This window comes from Pelmatolapia mariae, unplaced genomic scaffold, assembly GCF_036321145.2.
Source record: "Pelmatolapia mariae isolate MD_Pm_ZW unplaced genomic scaffold, Pm_UMD_F_2 NODE_ptg000218l+_length_56752_cov_1, whole genome shotgun sequence".
Classification (NCBI taxonomy): domain Eukaryota; kingdom Metazoa; phylum Chordata; class Actinopteri; order Cichliformes; family Cichlidae; genus Pelmatolapia; species Pelmatolapia mariae.
The window spans coordinates 41,270-56,752 of NW_027051912.1; the positions used below are offsets into that span (position 1 = coordinate 41,270).

Here is a 15,483-nt window from a genome sequence, read left to right on the forward strand (position 1 = left end):
CATCGTGGTTGAGGGGGCATTGTCACTGTCACTACCCGATCCGTACCGGAAACCCGATCGGTACCCCGCATGCGCAAATCTTACGTCACTTCCTCTGTTTGCCAACATTGCGACATTCAATGGTCGTGTCCAAATTCATGGGCTGCCTCCTCCTGAGGACCCGGCCTTCGCGGTTTACGTGGGCCGGGTCCTCAGGACATCGGGTAGGCCGGATGTAAACGGCAGTGAAACGGTCTAGCCTTCTCCGATCTACTCCCGCCAATTCAGAGTATTTCCGATCGTCAGTGCCACAACGCGAAAAACGAAAATGGACTCTGAAATATTGCTCCGTTTTTTATGTATATTTTTAATTATCGACGAGCTAAAAAAAACTGTGTCGCCACCGTCATCGCCGGCATTTGTACTCCAGGCTCATCAGAGAAAATCGCATCCAGGTAAAACTATTAATCTAGACGCATTTACTTAGCTAGTTTTATGGTTAATTTCAGTGACTGAATGACGGTGGTCATTCAAAATATATGAAAAAAAATCTCTTATGCCGGGCTCACACTGTGCGATTTTTGGCCCATTTTGAGCCGATTTTTGAGTCGTGCGACCGATTTGGCGATCGGAAAGCTGCCTGATCAATGTTTTTCATTAGCAATTTAGCAAAGTTGATGGTGGTGGTGCGTGTCTGTGTGAGTGAAAGACAGAGAGGGAGAGCGGGCGACAGCATTTCTGTTACAACCTTCATTTTATGGACGCACCGTGTGAGCACTCAGGTCGCACCAGAGCATCGGATTTGAGACCTGCATCGTGACCTATGAACTTTTAACCCCTGCGAGTCAATTATGCAGATTGAGCAGGAGCTGAATCGCGCGACTGAAAAAATCGCACAGTGTGAGCCCGGCATTAGAAAATGTTCTTCTGTAAGTTTAAATTTATTTTCAATTATTCATATGATCCTGTTACTTATTTGTGTACATAAAATTGCAGTAAAATTGTCATAAAGCTGAAAACTGGGTTATTTTTGAGTTCACAAAAAAGCTTAGCTACACAGATGAAATGTATAAAATGTTATTTCTCAGTGTCTATTTTACTCAAGCTTAGCAATCAGAATAATGCTTTGATGTCATAAAATAAATGAAGTCATACCTTTCTATTAAAACTGTTTATGCTGTTCTCCATCTTTTCCTTAACCAGACAAGGCAATTGTACTGCAGGATTAACCAAAGTGTACCAGTCCTGGACCGATTTTTTAGCCAGGAGGATCCAAGGCCTGATTTTCGGCTAAGCAGGGAGTCTCTGGCAGTGTTGTTGAATCTCCTGAACCAGGATCGGCGGCATGGATGGGGTGCCACAATTGAGATCCTGGTGTTTCTTTTCTGGTTGGCAAGTGGAGCATCTTACAGGGTGGTGTCAAGAGTGTTTGGGATGCCTCGTTCCACTGTCCACTACATTGTCCACCGAGTCACAAAAGAGGTGTTGGCCATTCGCTACCAGGTCATCCACCTCCCAACAACCCCAGAGGACCTGGAGATAGTGTCCCGTGGGTTTGCAGGGCTGGCACGCCACAGAGCCTTTATGAAAGCGGTGGGTGCAATCGACGGCTGCCACATACGCATCAAGTGTCCAAGTGGCCCTGATGGTCAGTGCTATAGGAACAGAAAACTGTTCCCATCCATCATCTTGCAGGCTGTTTGTGACCATCGGGGCCGCTTCATCGACACATACGTGGGCTGGCCTGGGTCGGTGCATGATTCCAGGGTGCTCCGCCACAGCCCACTGTACAGTCAGTCAGTCTACCCTCCTCCAGGGCATTTCATCCTCACAGATGGAGGGTACCCATGCCTCCAGCGTCCACTCCCCCTCATCACACCCTACAAGAGGCCAGTCCAAGGTGTGGGAGCCCAGCGCTTCAACAGCCATCATTCCAGGGCACGCTCCATAATAGAGCGTGCTTTTGGGATGATGAAGAACAGGTTTAGGGCCATCTTCCTGCAAGCGCTGGAGGTGCACCACACCTTTGTACCTCATGTAAGTGACCACCCAATGTCAAATTAATTGTGTGTGTGTGTGTGTATATATGTGAAAGAATAATGTGTGTGTGTGTGTATCACTACAGGTAATAACAGCATGTGCCATCCTCCACAACATTTGCCTCAGTGCTGGCGACATTGTGGCTCCTGAGGATGAACCTGAGGAAGATGGAGCAGAGGATGATGAGGGGGAGGCTGCATTGGAGGCAGTCAGTGGCGCTCTGTGGCGGGACCAGCTGTCTGCTGAGGTGTCTGCCCTGGAGGAGGTACCACCAGACCATGACTACTGTTAACAGGCAAGTAAACATTTATCTTTTTTAATACCACTTTTTCAAACTGTTGTCTGCTAGAGTCTAGGAGTATTATACTAGTAGTGAATCCACTTTCTCTGGTTTGCATATTTCTGAAAAACCTCTTAGTGGTGTGGCAGCCGTCGATTGAGTCAGCCCTGCAAACCCGTGGATGGACGATGCAGTGGACAAGGGGAGGAAGCATCCTAAAACTCTCTTTGCAGACCACCCTGTGCGATTCTCCACTTTCTGACCAGAAAAGACAAACCACGGGTCACAGTTGCAGCACCCCATCCATGTCTGATCTTCCTTCGGCAAATCCAGCAACACTGCCAGAGATTTTCTGTGTGTGTGATCTTTAAAAAAGAAAAACGGTCCAGGAACAGGTCACTTTGGTTAATCCTGTGTGAAAAATTGTAAATATTTGTATATATTTGTATATATTTTTTCCTTCTCTAAAATTCATGTTTTAGAAATATTCTTGTATTATTGTTATTTACCTTTGAAGAGTTTTAAATTGATATTTAAAGTTTGATAATGTTAATACATGTTAAAAACAACTGTAAATAAAATGAGTTCAGTGAAATTTGTTTCATCAATTTATTCATAATGAAAAGCTTTTAAAATAACACATAGAAAAAAGTAAGAAATGTATTCAAAAAAAGAATATCTGAAGGCACAACCAATAGGGGAACTAATTTTCATTAATCAAAAACTTTTAGAATTACATAACAAATAGAACAAAAGTAAGAACATTATTTGAATATATTTTTAACTTATTTAGGAACTAATCTTTCCAATATAGAAAAAAGTCTGTCCACCCTGTCCCTGCTCTCCTGTTCTCTCCTCTCCTCAGCCTCCCTTTGGTACTGCATGTCCTCTTTGATGAGCTCAAGGAGCTCATCCCCCCTATCCCTTCTCCTCTTCCTTCCCGTTGTTGCTGGCTGACCTCCTTCCTCATCTGTCTCCTCTTCCCTCTCACTTTGGTCACCCACTGCTGTACTTGGCCCTGGAGTGTCCTCAGGGAGAGAGGAAATAAGGACAGGGGGCCTAATGGAAGGCCTCTGTCCCAACACCTCATCCATGAGGCCAAACCAGGGCCAAGTAGCAGCAGTGGGCTTCCCACTGACTCCCTCACCTGACCCTGGACACTTGCAATCCTAAAGGCAGAGGAAATCAGAAATGACAGACAAATATAAACAATACAAGATTTAGTAAATGTACATTTATTAAATTTCATTCTTAAAAAATATCTTCTGGACAACACACATACTTTGTATCTTTTCTTTAAGTTGTCCCACTTCTTTTTGACCTGCAAGGGGGTGACTTTCCCTTGCAAGCCCATCTTCTCGAAAATACTCCTGATCGCACACAAAAAAATAAGAGAAAACAGAAAACCATAACAACTATGATAATCCCTAAATCCAAAAGTTTTCACAGTAGAACACAAGAGCAATATCGTCTGGACATCACAGGTTCTGTACAGAATGAGGGTTATTGAAACCGTACTCAGATGAATATGATGTGTAAATTGATTTATGCGTGTACCTCCATCCCACAGTCGCTGAATATTTTACCCCGGTGAAGAGGTGATCATTTTCTCCTCTAGTTTTAATGAAGTCTGCCGTTTGCTCTTTGGTCCCTATAAACATATCACAAAGAAGTTGATTGGGGAAAATGTAAGCGGCAATGAAAAACCGCGGGACCCACCATACAAGCTAGTTTACGGACACTTTTTATGAAGATCGTTTAAATAAATATTACAAGTCTATGCAAATTCACAACCCTAACAACACAACCGCTATAAAAATGTAACTTTTGTACCACCAGATTTTCATAAACTTACATTTAAAAGTGTATTCGTCTCCCGGTTGATCTTTTTGTGCCGCCATCATTACGTGAATGAAGTTCTGTGCAATGAATTCTGGGCTGGCTAGCCATCGAGCTGGTGGGTAACAGACGTCCCCGAAAACGTCGAAGCACTTTTGCAAATATATGATATCTTGATAAACCGAGCAGATATTTGAAGTTTACACACCCATATTCTCGCCTGAAAATATGTTAAAGGTTTATTTTGTGACCCAGAAAAATTAATAAGAGTAATTTTAAAACGTAGTACCGGCCGCCATTACCGGAAACTAGAGTTTGGCTGGGCCGCGCTATGAATTCTGGGATATGGTGGGCAAAGAAGGATACATCAGACCCATCCTCAAATTCGGAGAAAATGAGGACCCATTTGTCGGCTGCATTCGGAGCAGCCTATGAATTTGGACAGCCTTCGGCGCGTCGCTGTGACGTAATCGGTCTACAAATGCGGCATCAGGAGGAGGCAGCCCATGAATTTGGACACGACCAATATATTTGAATGATACGGTTAGCGCCCAGTTAGCGCCTAGCATTTGTCGACAGCTCTGCCTCCTTTTCGACTGCCCGGGAGATTTTAAACATTGGATGTATACAAGCAAATTCACGCTTTTCTCCTCAATGGAGAGCTTCCCCCGACTGAAGAACTGCGCCATAAAATACGAAGAATGGCACATAATTACAAACTGAAGGGTAACTACGAAATTAATGTTGATTTTTTATTAATTTCTTTTTTTTTTTTTTTACTTTTTTTTTAAAACTCTCTCTCTCCCTTTCTATCTATCTATTTTACTTTTATTTTTTAAAACTCTTTCTCTCTCTCTCTCTCTCCCTTTCTATCTATCTATCTATCTATCTATCTATCTACAGTTGTGGTCAAAAGTTTACATACACTTGTAAAGAATATAATATAATGGCTCTACCGAGTGTCCCGTTATTTCTAAAACTCTGATTTTTCTCTGATAGAGTGATTGGAACAGATACTTCTTTGTCACAAAAAACATTCATGAAGTTTGGTTCTTTTATGACTTTATTATGGGTTAACAGAAAAAAGTGATCACATTTGCTGGGTCAAAAATATACATACAGCAACATGAATTAGCAATTTTGGTGACTTAGAAAGTTGTCAGTGAACTGAGCTTCATAGCATAGCCTCTTAACTTCTTGTGAGTGATTATGAGTGACTACAGCTGGTGACTTCTCTTAGGCCAGTTAAATAGGGCTCATTGGATACAAATGCCCACAAACGCTACAATGGGAAAGTCAAAGGAGCTCAGCATGGATCTGAAAAAGCGAATTATTGACTTGAACAAGTCAGGAAAGTCACTTGGGGCCATTTGAAAGCAGCTGCATGTCCCAAGAGCAACAGTGCAAACAATTGTTTGTAAGTATAAAGTGCATGGCACTGTTTCGTCACTGCCAAGATCAGGAAGAAAACGCAAGCTATCACCTGCTGCTGAGAGAAAATTGGTCAGGAGGGTAAAGAGTCAACCAAGAATCACCAAAAAGCAGATCTGCCAAGAATTAGAAGCTGCTGGAACACAGGTGTCATTGTCCACAGTCAAACGTGTTTTGCATCTCCATGGACTGAGAGGCTGCCGTGCAAGAATGAAGCCCTTGCTCCAAAAGCGGCACCTTAAGGCTCGACTGAAGTTTGCTGCTGATCACATGGACAAAGATAAGACCTTCTGGAGGAAAGTTCTGTGGTCAGACGAAACAAAAATCGAACTTTTTGGCCACAATGCCCAGCAATATGTTTGGAGGAGAAAAGGTGAGGCCTTTAACCCCAAGAACACCATGCCTACAATCAAGCATGGTGATGGGAGTATTATGCTGTGGGGCTGTTTTGCTGCCAATGGAACTGGTGCTTTACAGAGAGTAAATGGGATAATGAAGAAGGAGGATTACCTTCACATTCTTCAACATAACCTAAAATCATCAGCACGAAGGTTGGGTCTTGGACGCATTTGGGTGTTCCAACAGGACAATGACCCCAAACACAAATCAAAAGTGGTAAAGGAATGGCTAAATCAGGCTAGAATAAGGGTTTTAGAATGGCCTTCCCAAAGTCCTGACTTAAACCCCATTGAAAACATGTGGACAATGCTGAAGAAACAAGTCCATGTCAGAAAGCCATCAAATTTAACTGAACTGCACCAATTCTGTCAAGAGGAGTGGTCAAAGATTCAACCAGAAGCTTGCCAGAAGCTTGTGGATGGCTACCAAAAGCGCCTAATTGAAGTGAAAATGGCTAAGGGACATGTAACCAAATATTAGCACTGCTGTATGTATATTTTTGACCCAACAGATGTGATCACTTTTTTCTGTTAACCCATAATAAAGTCATAAAAGAACCAAACTTCATGAATGTTTTTTGTGACAAAGAAGTATCTGTTCCAATCACTCTATCAGAGAAAAATCAGAGTTTTAGAAATAATGGGACACTCGGTAGTGTTAGAGGTACCTGAAACAGGGTTGTTGCTGGCTATTACTGGCCAACATTGAACCAGGACATCAGTGAATGGGTATGGCCTTATTTCAGTTAACAAGATAAAGAACCTTGTCTTTACTTGCACACTTACATTTCAACATTAGTTTCTGTGTGTGTGTGTGTGTGTGTGTGTGTGTGTGTGTGTGTGTGTGTGTGTGTGTGTGTGTGTGTCTGTTTTTTGTTTTTTTTAATTGTTATCAATTTACATCAACTGGTTTTACAGTATCCTTGAAATATTTTTTGGGATACATCTTTCAGGTCAGATGCGGTCATCGCTGCCAGATGAATGACCCAATCAAGACTGTGGCACCAGCATTACATCCCATCAAGGTACATCTTAAGGCCTGTTCACCAATTTCATTTTCATGCTAATAAGCTTTTGTGCTGCAGGGTAGCTTTAAATCAAACACACACACACCCACACGTGCAATAACACTAAGTGCAATACTCCTTTCTGGCATCATTGTATTTTTACTCAGTTATATACAGCATTTGTATTCTATTTTTATCCTATTGTATATTTTATTCTATTTTATTCTACTGTATACAGTATTTTATTTTATTGCTTCAGAACTTTGCTTCAGAACTTTTGCACTGTCCACTTCCTGCTGCGACAAAACAAATTTCCCACGTGTGGGACTAATAAAGGTCGTCTTATCTTATCTTATCTTATCTTAAATTTTAATTTGATAAGTTCTGTGACCTGCAGGTAAAAGAACCTTGGGAGGTGCTGGGCATGGATTTAATTGGACCACTCCTGGAAATACGTCTAGGGAACCGATATGTCCTGACAATGACCGATCTGTTTACTAAGTGGGTGATTGCAGAACCTCTTAAGTCCAAGACTGCAGCTGAGGTCTCTGCAATCATGACCTCTAAGTTATACACATTTGGCATGGTCAGGAAAATCATCACTGACCAAGGAAAGGAGTTTGTGAACCAGGTAAAACTTGTGAAAGTGTTATTCATGCCTTGATATGATATGATATGATATGATGTATTTAGGCCAAGTTTGCTCATGTCACTGCAGCTCAACAACAGCATTTTCAGCATGCTGAATATTAAACATGCTGTCTCCAGTGCGTACCACCCCCAGACCAACGGGCAGGTAAGCATTTGGATATCTAACCTTGAGTCACTCTTGTGAAATCAGTCATGCTTATTTATCTATTCTACAATAAAACTCAAAGGATGAGAGGACCAACCAGAACATCAAGCGTGCTCTCAGAAAGTACGTTAACCAGAACCATGATGACTGGGATGTACACCTTGCTGCTGTGGTGTATGGCATCAACACTGCAAAGCAGGTATTCCTATTGTGACATATTGTATTCCTTTCAAGATACTTTACAAACACACACACAAAAATAAAACCTGCCTTCCTGATTCATTACATTTTTTGTGTGGTAGAAGTATCAGCATTGGTACTTGGTATCAGCAAAAACTCAGATCCAAGGATCTGACGGTTTGAAAAACATATTGTTGCATCCCTACTTCATGAATTTTTTTTGTTAATGGCAAACATTTGATTTTTGTGTTATGTGTATTCTCTACAATGCCAGGAGAGTAGCAGCCTTTATTGACTCTGGATCCTGGATGGAGAAAACAGGAAGAGACCTTGAGGTATGTTTTCAACGCGAAAGTTTGAAAGCTCATCAGGTACATAATAATTCAATTAAAAAAAATTAGCAGGTGTATGTCAGCTCTCTTCATTTAAGGACACATTTTTCATTTTACAGTTCTTTCCCCAGCAGTTCACTGGAAATTGCTGCGGCATCTTTATGCTGATGGTGAGAATTTTTCTTTTCCTGCCATTACTTCAATATAACATTTGAACATGTTAAAGGTTTCTTTTACTTTACAGTATGCTCTCTGCATCAGCACCTCATCGCCACTATCTTTCACAGAGGTAAGCTTTTTCATAAAGTACCACCAAAATACCTGTGCCAGCTCAGGCTCAGGCAACACATCAGGTCAGGCAAATGTTTGTGAAAGTGGCTTAATGTAGTCACTTATAAACCCTGTGACTGAACATACAGGAGAGAGCAGCAGTACACAACTACAGTTCATTCAGACTGGCGTTGCTTTTTTAAGGCTTGGGACAGAGATTCGCCTTCTGGACAGAAGAAGCATCCCTTCTCCTCCAGGGAACTCTCCAGCCTGTCTTCAGGGTACCAAAGGCAACCTCCTCCAAGCCTTCACCAAGTCTAATCAGACAGGTGAGAGGACAACAATGACATAACCATTTGTAGAATATAACCACAGAATTGTACTGTTGAGACTATTCATCACAATGCAGGTTTACATACATGGTGGTAATCTTCATTTCCATGTAATGTGATAATCATGTTTTCCATTAAAGGCTGACGCTGACAGGTGCCCTATACTGGAGGTAAGCTCTTTATTTTCCCTTTATTTAAAATGTTGATGTAACTGAATTAGTAATTAGAATCACAGGTAGCACCATCAGGGCAGAAAGAGGCATTATTCAGTAGTGGAATGAAGTAATAGTTATGAAAACACCACTGAATGTAATGTATTTTCAGTCCTCATATTTCTGAAGCTTGGTGGACAAATTTTGTATTTTCATTATTGTTGCCTGACCTATATTTTACAGTTACCAGCATGTGTCCTCATCGACATATTGGAAGAGGTTGTTCTACACGAAGGGGATACAGCCATCTTCAAACTGGCTCTGGTGTGCTCCATGTTCAGAGACCTTGTGTCTACTGAATATTTCAGAAGACGGACACACTTCAAGTGGCTTCACAGTAAGGACTTCAGTAAATTATGAAATTATATGTACTTTTTTTTTTTGCTGTTGTCACATGTTTTTCACTGGCAGAATGTAAATGTTTTGTGTTTTTGTTTTTTCGCTTGTGCTTTACACAGGCGTCTGCACATGGAGCAGCTTCTCTGAAAAGTACAGAGAACAGTACTTCAACATGTACACAATTGAGATCTGCCTTCAGTGTGGAGATCCGTACAAACACTGCCCCCGAGGTATACAACACTGTATAAACTTGTATTGCTGTCATTACAAACAATGAAAATCTCACTGGTGCAGGACATGATGAAAACCATACCTTGGAGCCCTTTCTTCTCTCTGTTTGATTTTTGGTTTTTTTGTATTACAGGATATGTTGGCACAGGTAAAAGAGGACAACTACGGGCATTTTATTCGGAGGAGATGCGCCCAGGCTACTGCAGCCACATTTGCATGCAACTGAACAACTAATGTGTCTGCACTGTTCACATGCACACACAGGTTTTAGTGACAGGGTCCCCCCACATGTTAGTTCGTGTTCTGATACCTGTTTTCATTTGCCACAGTTTTTGTCACATGGGCTGTGATTGGTTTAATGTTGTTTAATTTAGTTCCATAAATTACATTTATGAAATAGATCTGGGTTGTAACACATCCTCGCTACCTGTTATCTGTTGTTCATGTTCTTGAAATCGGTTGTTTGTGTTCAGTATTGTTACAGTAAACCTGTGAAAATTATAAAGTGGTCCTGTGTAATTTTATATGGATATATATACAAATGAGTGTAGTCAAATCTCAATTAAACAAATGGTTAACCTAAGAATACCCTTTTTAAAATATTTTCAAACATGAATTTTGCAACATTGTTAATTTTGTGGTTACAAAGAAAAAAGTTAATTCAAGACAAAGTGGCAAACCAAAAAATCTAACACAAAAAAGAAAATAAAACGATTTCAGAACGTTTCAAAAACGATTGTCTTTAGTGCAAGAACATATTATATTTTATTATTAGAAAAACATTACTAGAATAAAAATAGTAAAAATTGAAAATATCTGCTGTATTATGATGGTGCATTTTCAGCTTTCATATCAAAATATAGCCTATTGTGTATTATAAATAAAAACTTGTAATATGTCACGTGAAAAATCATGAGCCAGATAAGTGTTTACTGACAATTGACAGTGAGGAGTGGACATCATCATAGCTACTCCAATCAATCCTCTCCACACAGACGATCATAAACACACTCGACTATAACTAAATCAAATTTTACACCCATTTGTAATGAAGCTAATTCAGTTTACAATACGGATCATTCGCTCGGTCAGCAGGGGGCGGTATCCTCCTCATACACTGGGAGTAAACTGCCATTAAAGGAAACAGAAGAAGAAGAAAACTTCTGCACATGCGTGGTACGGATCGGGTAGACCCGATTTGTACGGTCCGAATTTGCACATGCGCAGTAAGGATCGGGAGTCCTGATCTGTAACTATCTTTTTATTTTTTCGGTTTTGTCTACATTATATTGAAGTGTTTCATTATTGTAAACATTTTAAGAGATACTTATTATTCTTAACATCTTAACAGATACTCTGAATGGTAACTATCGTAAAACGCTTCGACCGGAAGTAGACACTTTTTGCGCATGCGGGGTACCGATCGGGTTTCCGGTACGGGATCAGGTAGTGGACAACAGGCATCACGGGCATCGGCAAAAAAAAAAAAATGCCTCATACTCATGCTGCCCCGACATCCGCCAGCCCATAGTGGGAGTGGCATAGGCACCGATCGGTTTTCTATCACCCATTTGCTGGGAGTAAGGGCGCCCTCCGTTTGTGACGGAGGAGAGGGCGGGGGATTCTCTGGCTGGCTGGAGCAGCATCTAATAACCAACTCGCAAAATAAAACAAAATAAAAACAAACAACAAACACAAAAACACGAGACATTATAATACAGACTTATAATTTGCATCGATGTTTTTTTTCGATACGCCAAAAGTTAGCACGAGAGCCCTACAGCTCTACTTCGGTGCGCCTGCTTGCTGCTGAAGTCAAAGTAAACTTTATTGTCATCTTCGCTACATACAGTCCAGTATATATGTCTGTGAAGGTTCTCAGTCATCCAGGTCATCGTAGTCAAAGGAGTTTGCAAAGAAAAGCGTCTGGACTTCTTTAAGTTGCTTGAAGACGTTTTCACCTCTCATCCGAGAAGCTTCTTCAGTTCTAAGGTCAAATGGCCGAGAGTCCCAGATTTAAACCCAGTGGGAGTATCCCCCCAAAGAGGGACAAAGGACCCCCTGGTGATCCTCTAATCAAATGAGCCAAGGTGTGAAAGCGGGTGTGGGACCTAATCAGCCAGGGTTTCAGGTGAGCTCACTGTGAAACCTGGCCCCACAACCACAAAGACCACAACATCACTATATTACCAGCGGATAAGGGAAGGTGCACCGTGGTCCTAAACACAACAGATTACCACACGAAGATCACTACTCTCCTCAGTGACAACAACACCTACGAAGCTTTAAAGCGAGACCCCACAAGCAGCTACAAAAAGAAAGTTATAGCTTGCCTTCAAGACCTTGAAAAGGACAAAATCATTGACCGCCCTACATATCACCGCCTTTACCCAGGAGATGCCATACCCTGCATTTACGGACTTCCTAAGATCCACAAGGAAGGTATCCCTCTCAGACCCATAGTCAGTAGCATAAACTCAGCCACTTATAACATTGTGAAACACCTTGCTACCATCCTTGCACCTCTCGTGGGGAACACCCCACACCACATCAAGAACTCCACCGACTTCACCGACAAGGTCCAGAAACTTACCCTGGACCCAGATGAAACCATGGTGTCCTTTGATGTAGTCTCCCTCTTCACTTCCATACCCACCACGGAAACAGTGGAGACTGTCAGAAAACGACTACAAGAAGACAGCTCCTTGGAGGACAGGACCAACTTCACACCCGATCAGATCTGCACACTGTTAGACCTCTGCCTCACCACAACATACTTCAAATACAACGAAGGCTTCTACAGACAAAAACATGGCTGTGCCATGGGCTCCCCCGTGTCACCTATTGTAGCCAACCTTTACATGGTGGAAGTGGAAAGGAAGGCTCTCGGCTCTTTCAAAGGAAGAGTACCCAGCCACTGGTACAGATATGTAGACGACACCTGGGTCAAAATCAAGACACAAGAAGTGGAATCCTTCACTGCGCACATTAACACCGTGGATAAAAACATCAAGTTCACCAGGGAAGACACAAAGAATAACTGTTTGCCTTTCCTGGACTGCGCTGTGCACATTGAAGAGAATGGCGACCTCAACATCAAAGTTTACCGGAAGCCCACACACATGGACCAGTACCTCCTCTTTGACTCCCATCACCCTCTGGAACATAAACTTGGAGTAATCAGGACCCTACACCACCGGGCAGAACATGTTCCCTCTAAGCCTGAAGGAAAAAAGAAGGAACACACACATGTAAAGGAAGCACTCAAAACATGCGGTTATCCTAACTGGGCGTTCATAAAGTCAGCAAAGAGGCACAGAAAAGAAGATCAGACACCAGCGAGGGAGGATAAGAAAGACAGACGCAACAACATTGTCATCCCCTATGTAGCCGGTGTATCAGAGAAACTCAGGAGAGTTTTCTCCAAGCACGACATCCCAGTGTACTTCAGACCCAGCAACACACTCAGACAGAAACTGGTTCACCCGAAAGACAAAACTCCTAAACACAAACTTAACAACGTGGTTTATGCAGTACAGTGCAGCGAGGAATGCCCAGACCTCTACACTGGAGAAACCAAACAGCCACTTCACAAGTGCATGGCACAACATAGAAGAGCCACCTCCACAGGACAAGACTCAGCAGTCCATCTGCATCTTAAGGATAAAGGTCACTCTTTCGAGGATGCCAATGTTCACATTTTGGACAGAGAGGACAGATGGTTTGAAAGAGGAGTGAAAGAGGCCATCTATGTCCACTGTGAGCGACCATCTTTGAACAGAGGCGGTGGTTTACGACACCAACTGTCTGCCATCTATAATCCCAGTTTTGAGTTCCCTCCCCAGACGCCTTAATGCCCACTCACATCCTGGGCCATCTGACCTCAGGAATTTGCATGACAAGGTGGGACCAGGTTTCACAATGAGCTCACCTGAAACCCTGGCTGATTAGGTCCCACACCCGCTTTCACACCTTGGCTCATGTGATTAGAGGATCACCAGGGGGTCCTTTGTCCCTCTTTGGGGGGATACTCCCACTGGGTTTAAATCTGGGACTCTTGGCCATTTGACCTTAGAACTGAAGAAGCTTCTCGGATGAGAGGTGAAACGTCTTCAAGCAACTTAAAGAAGTCCAGACGCTTTTCTTTGCAAACTCCTTTGACACTCCAGTATATAGAGAGACGAGACGACGAGGCTCCAGTTACAGCAGTGCAAGTAAACAAACAATATATATAAGAAGAGTAAGAAAATAAATATACACTTTAGGACTGGGGTAAAGGGATCAATAACAATTTAATATTATAATTTACAGTTTGATGATTTAAAGTCTCACACAGAACCCGTCGAAAGGGGAGGGAGGCCAGCTGCTTCAAAATAGAGCACATTTCATTCATAATGTTGTAAATCCAAGCCCATTATGTATTCATGATTTGAATCTGGTAGTGCGAAATCCCAGAAATAAACCCTAGACAAAGTGAAATCTGTGAACTAAGGTGTAGGTCTATTAGTTTATGTTGTGGTGATCCTCGGGTTGGGTGATGGGTGTTCATACTGGAGTGCAAAATTAAAACCAAGATGGACAAGAAAAGTTCAAAGCCATCAGGTCCTCAGTTTAGGAAAAGAGAAAAGAAGAGGAGGAGAAACAAGCAAAAGATACAGATAAGCAGATGTGTCACTGGATAATGGCAGGTCATCCTGAAACAATCAGAATAAGAGTACTTTATTAATCCCTAAGGAAATTATGTGTGTTACAGTTGCTCCAAGAAGAAATGGTAAAAATAGTAACAGTAACAGACTAAACTCCAAACAATACATTATGTTACAGATTTTAATATTAATTAGTCATTGTCAATTGTTGATTTGTCCTTATTGTATTAGGAATTATGATGGCTGTTTGGTAGCCGTTTGCATAGTATGCATACTCTCTCTCTCTTCATATATTTGGTGTGTGTATGTTTCTCTGGTGAAATTCAGTATGATTCCGAACACAGTTTTATGTTAATGTTAAATCCTTAATATGTTTTATGTGTGTGTGTGTGTGTGTAGGGGGGGGGGGGGGGGAGGAGGGAGTGTTCGCCCAGGGCACCAAACAGGCTAGGACCGCTACTGGTCCTAACCATCACAAGAACATTTATATAGGCCAGTAAAACGATGATAATTTCAGTGTGGAGAGTCCAAAATTATCACTATCACAACCACAGCAGGAACAAGACAGGATTTTTTACGGCGGTAGATTTTGTGCAATTTGCAGTAAATTATGCGGCACAGACATTTGTGTCACTCATTTACATCTTCTTCTCCTGAAAGTGAAACTCTTACAAATAAATATGTCATATCTTTGAGTCACAAACTGACACTGAGTCTCTTCAGTAAATCCAGCAGCTTTTTAACATGAAAAGACATCTTTGAGCTGCTGCACATGTTAGTAAATCTGACCCTAAATGTACATTTAGGGTCCTTCTTCTTTAACATTCAAATGTTGTCATGAAGGGAACTTTTTAACAGGCTGTTCTCGTTTGTACAACAGGCTTAAAAAACATTGTGACGAAGTAAGATGTTTGTTTTGTAGTTCATCTTCTGCACAATGTAGTTTCAACAGGCGGACATCCGGTGGCACATCGTTACAGAGAGACGAGTGTAAGTCTGTATCCCAATTCAGGGTCTGCAGCCTTAAAGGCCGCATTTTAAGGCCGATTAAATCACATCGACGCGGCGAAGGCTGTCCCAATTCAAAGGCTGCTCGAAATGCGGCCTTCATTTCCCTGAATTTTAAGGATGTGGCTGTGTAGACGTCATGGCCCAACATATCCCACAATTC

The 15,483-nt window shown here is 41.9% G+C and overlaps 2 protein-coding genes across 2 annotated transcripts; both read left to right on the plus strand.

Moving 5' to 3' along the window:
- Window positions 1-1,052: 1,052 nt before the first annotated feature.
- Window positions 1,053-2,810, plus strand: LOC134622797 (putative nuclease HARBI1). Its single transcript, XM_063468138.1, has 3 exons — window positions 1,053-2,016; window positions 2,105-2,314; window positions 2,438-2,810. Exons 1-2 carry the CDS (start codon window positions 1,123-1,125, stop codon window positions 2,309-2,311), a joined length of 1,101 nt encoding a protein of 366 aa, XP_063324208.1. The 5' UTR covers window positions 1,053-1,122; the 3' UTR covers window positions 2,312-2,314; window positions 2,438-2,810.
- A 5,448-nt stretch (window positions 2,811-8,258) lies between these two features.
- Window positions 8,259-9,931, plus strand: LOC134622796 (uncharacterized). Its single transcript, XM_063468137.1, has 8 exons — window positions 8,259-8,285; window positions 8,402-8,452; window positions 8,544-8,571; window positions 8,757-8,881; window positions 9,025-9,054; window positions 9,280-9,433; window positions 9,555-9,665; window positions 9,800-9,931. Exons 1-8 carry the CDS (start codon window positions 8,259-8,261, stop codon window positions 9,898-9,900), a joined length of 627 nt encoding a protein of 208 aa, XP_063324207.1. The 3' UTR covers window positions 9,901-9,931.
- The last annotated feature ends 5,552 nt before the right edge of the window (window positions 9,932-15,483 follow it).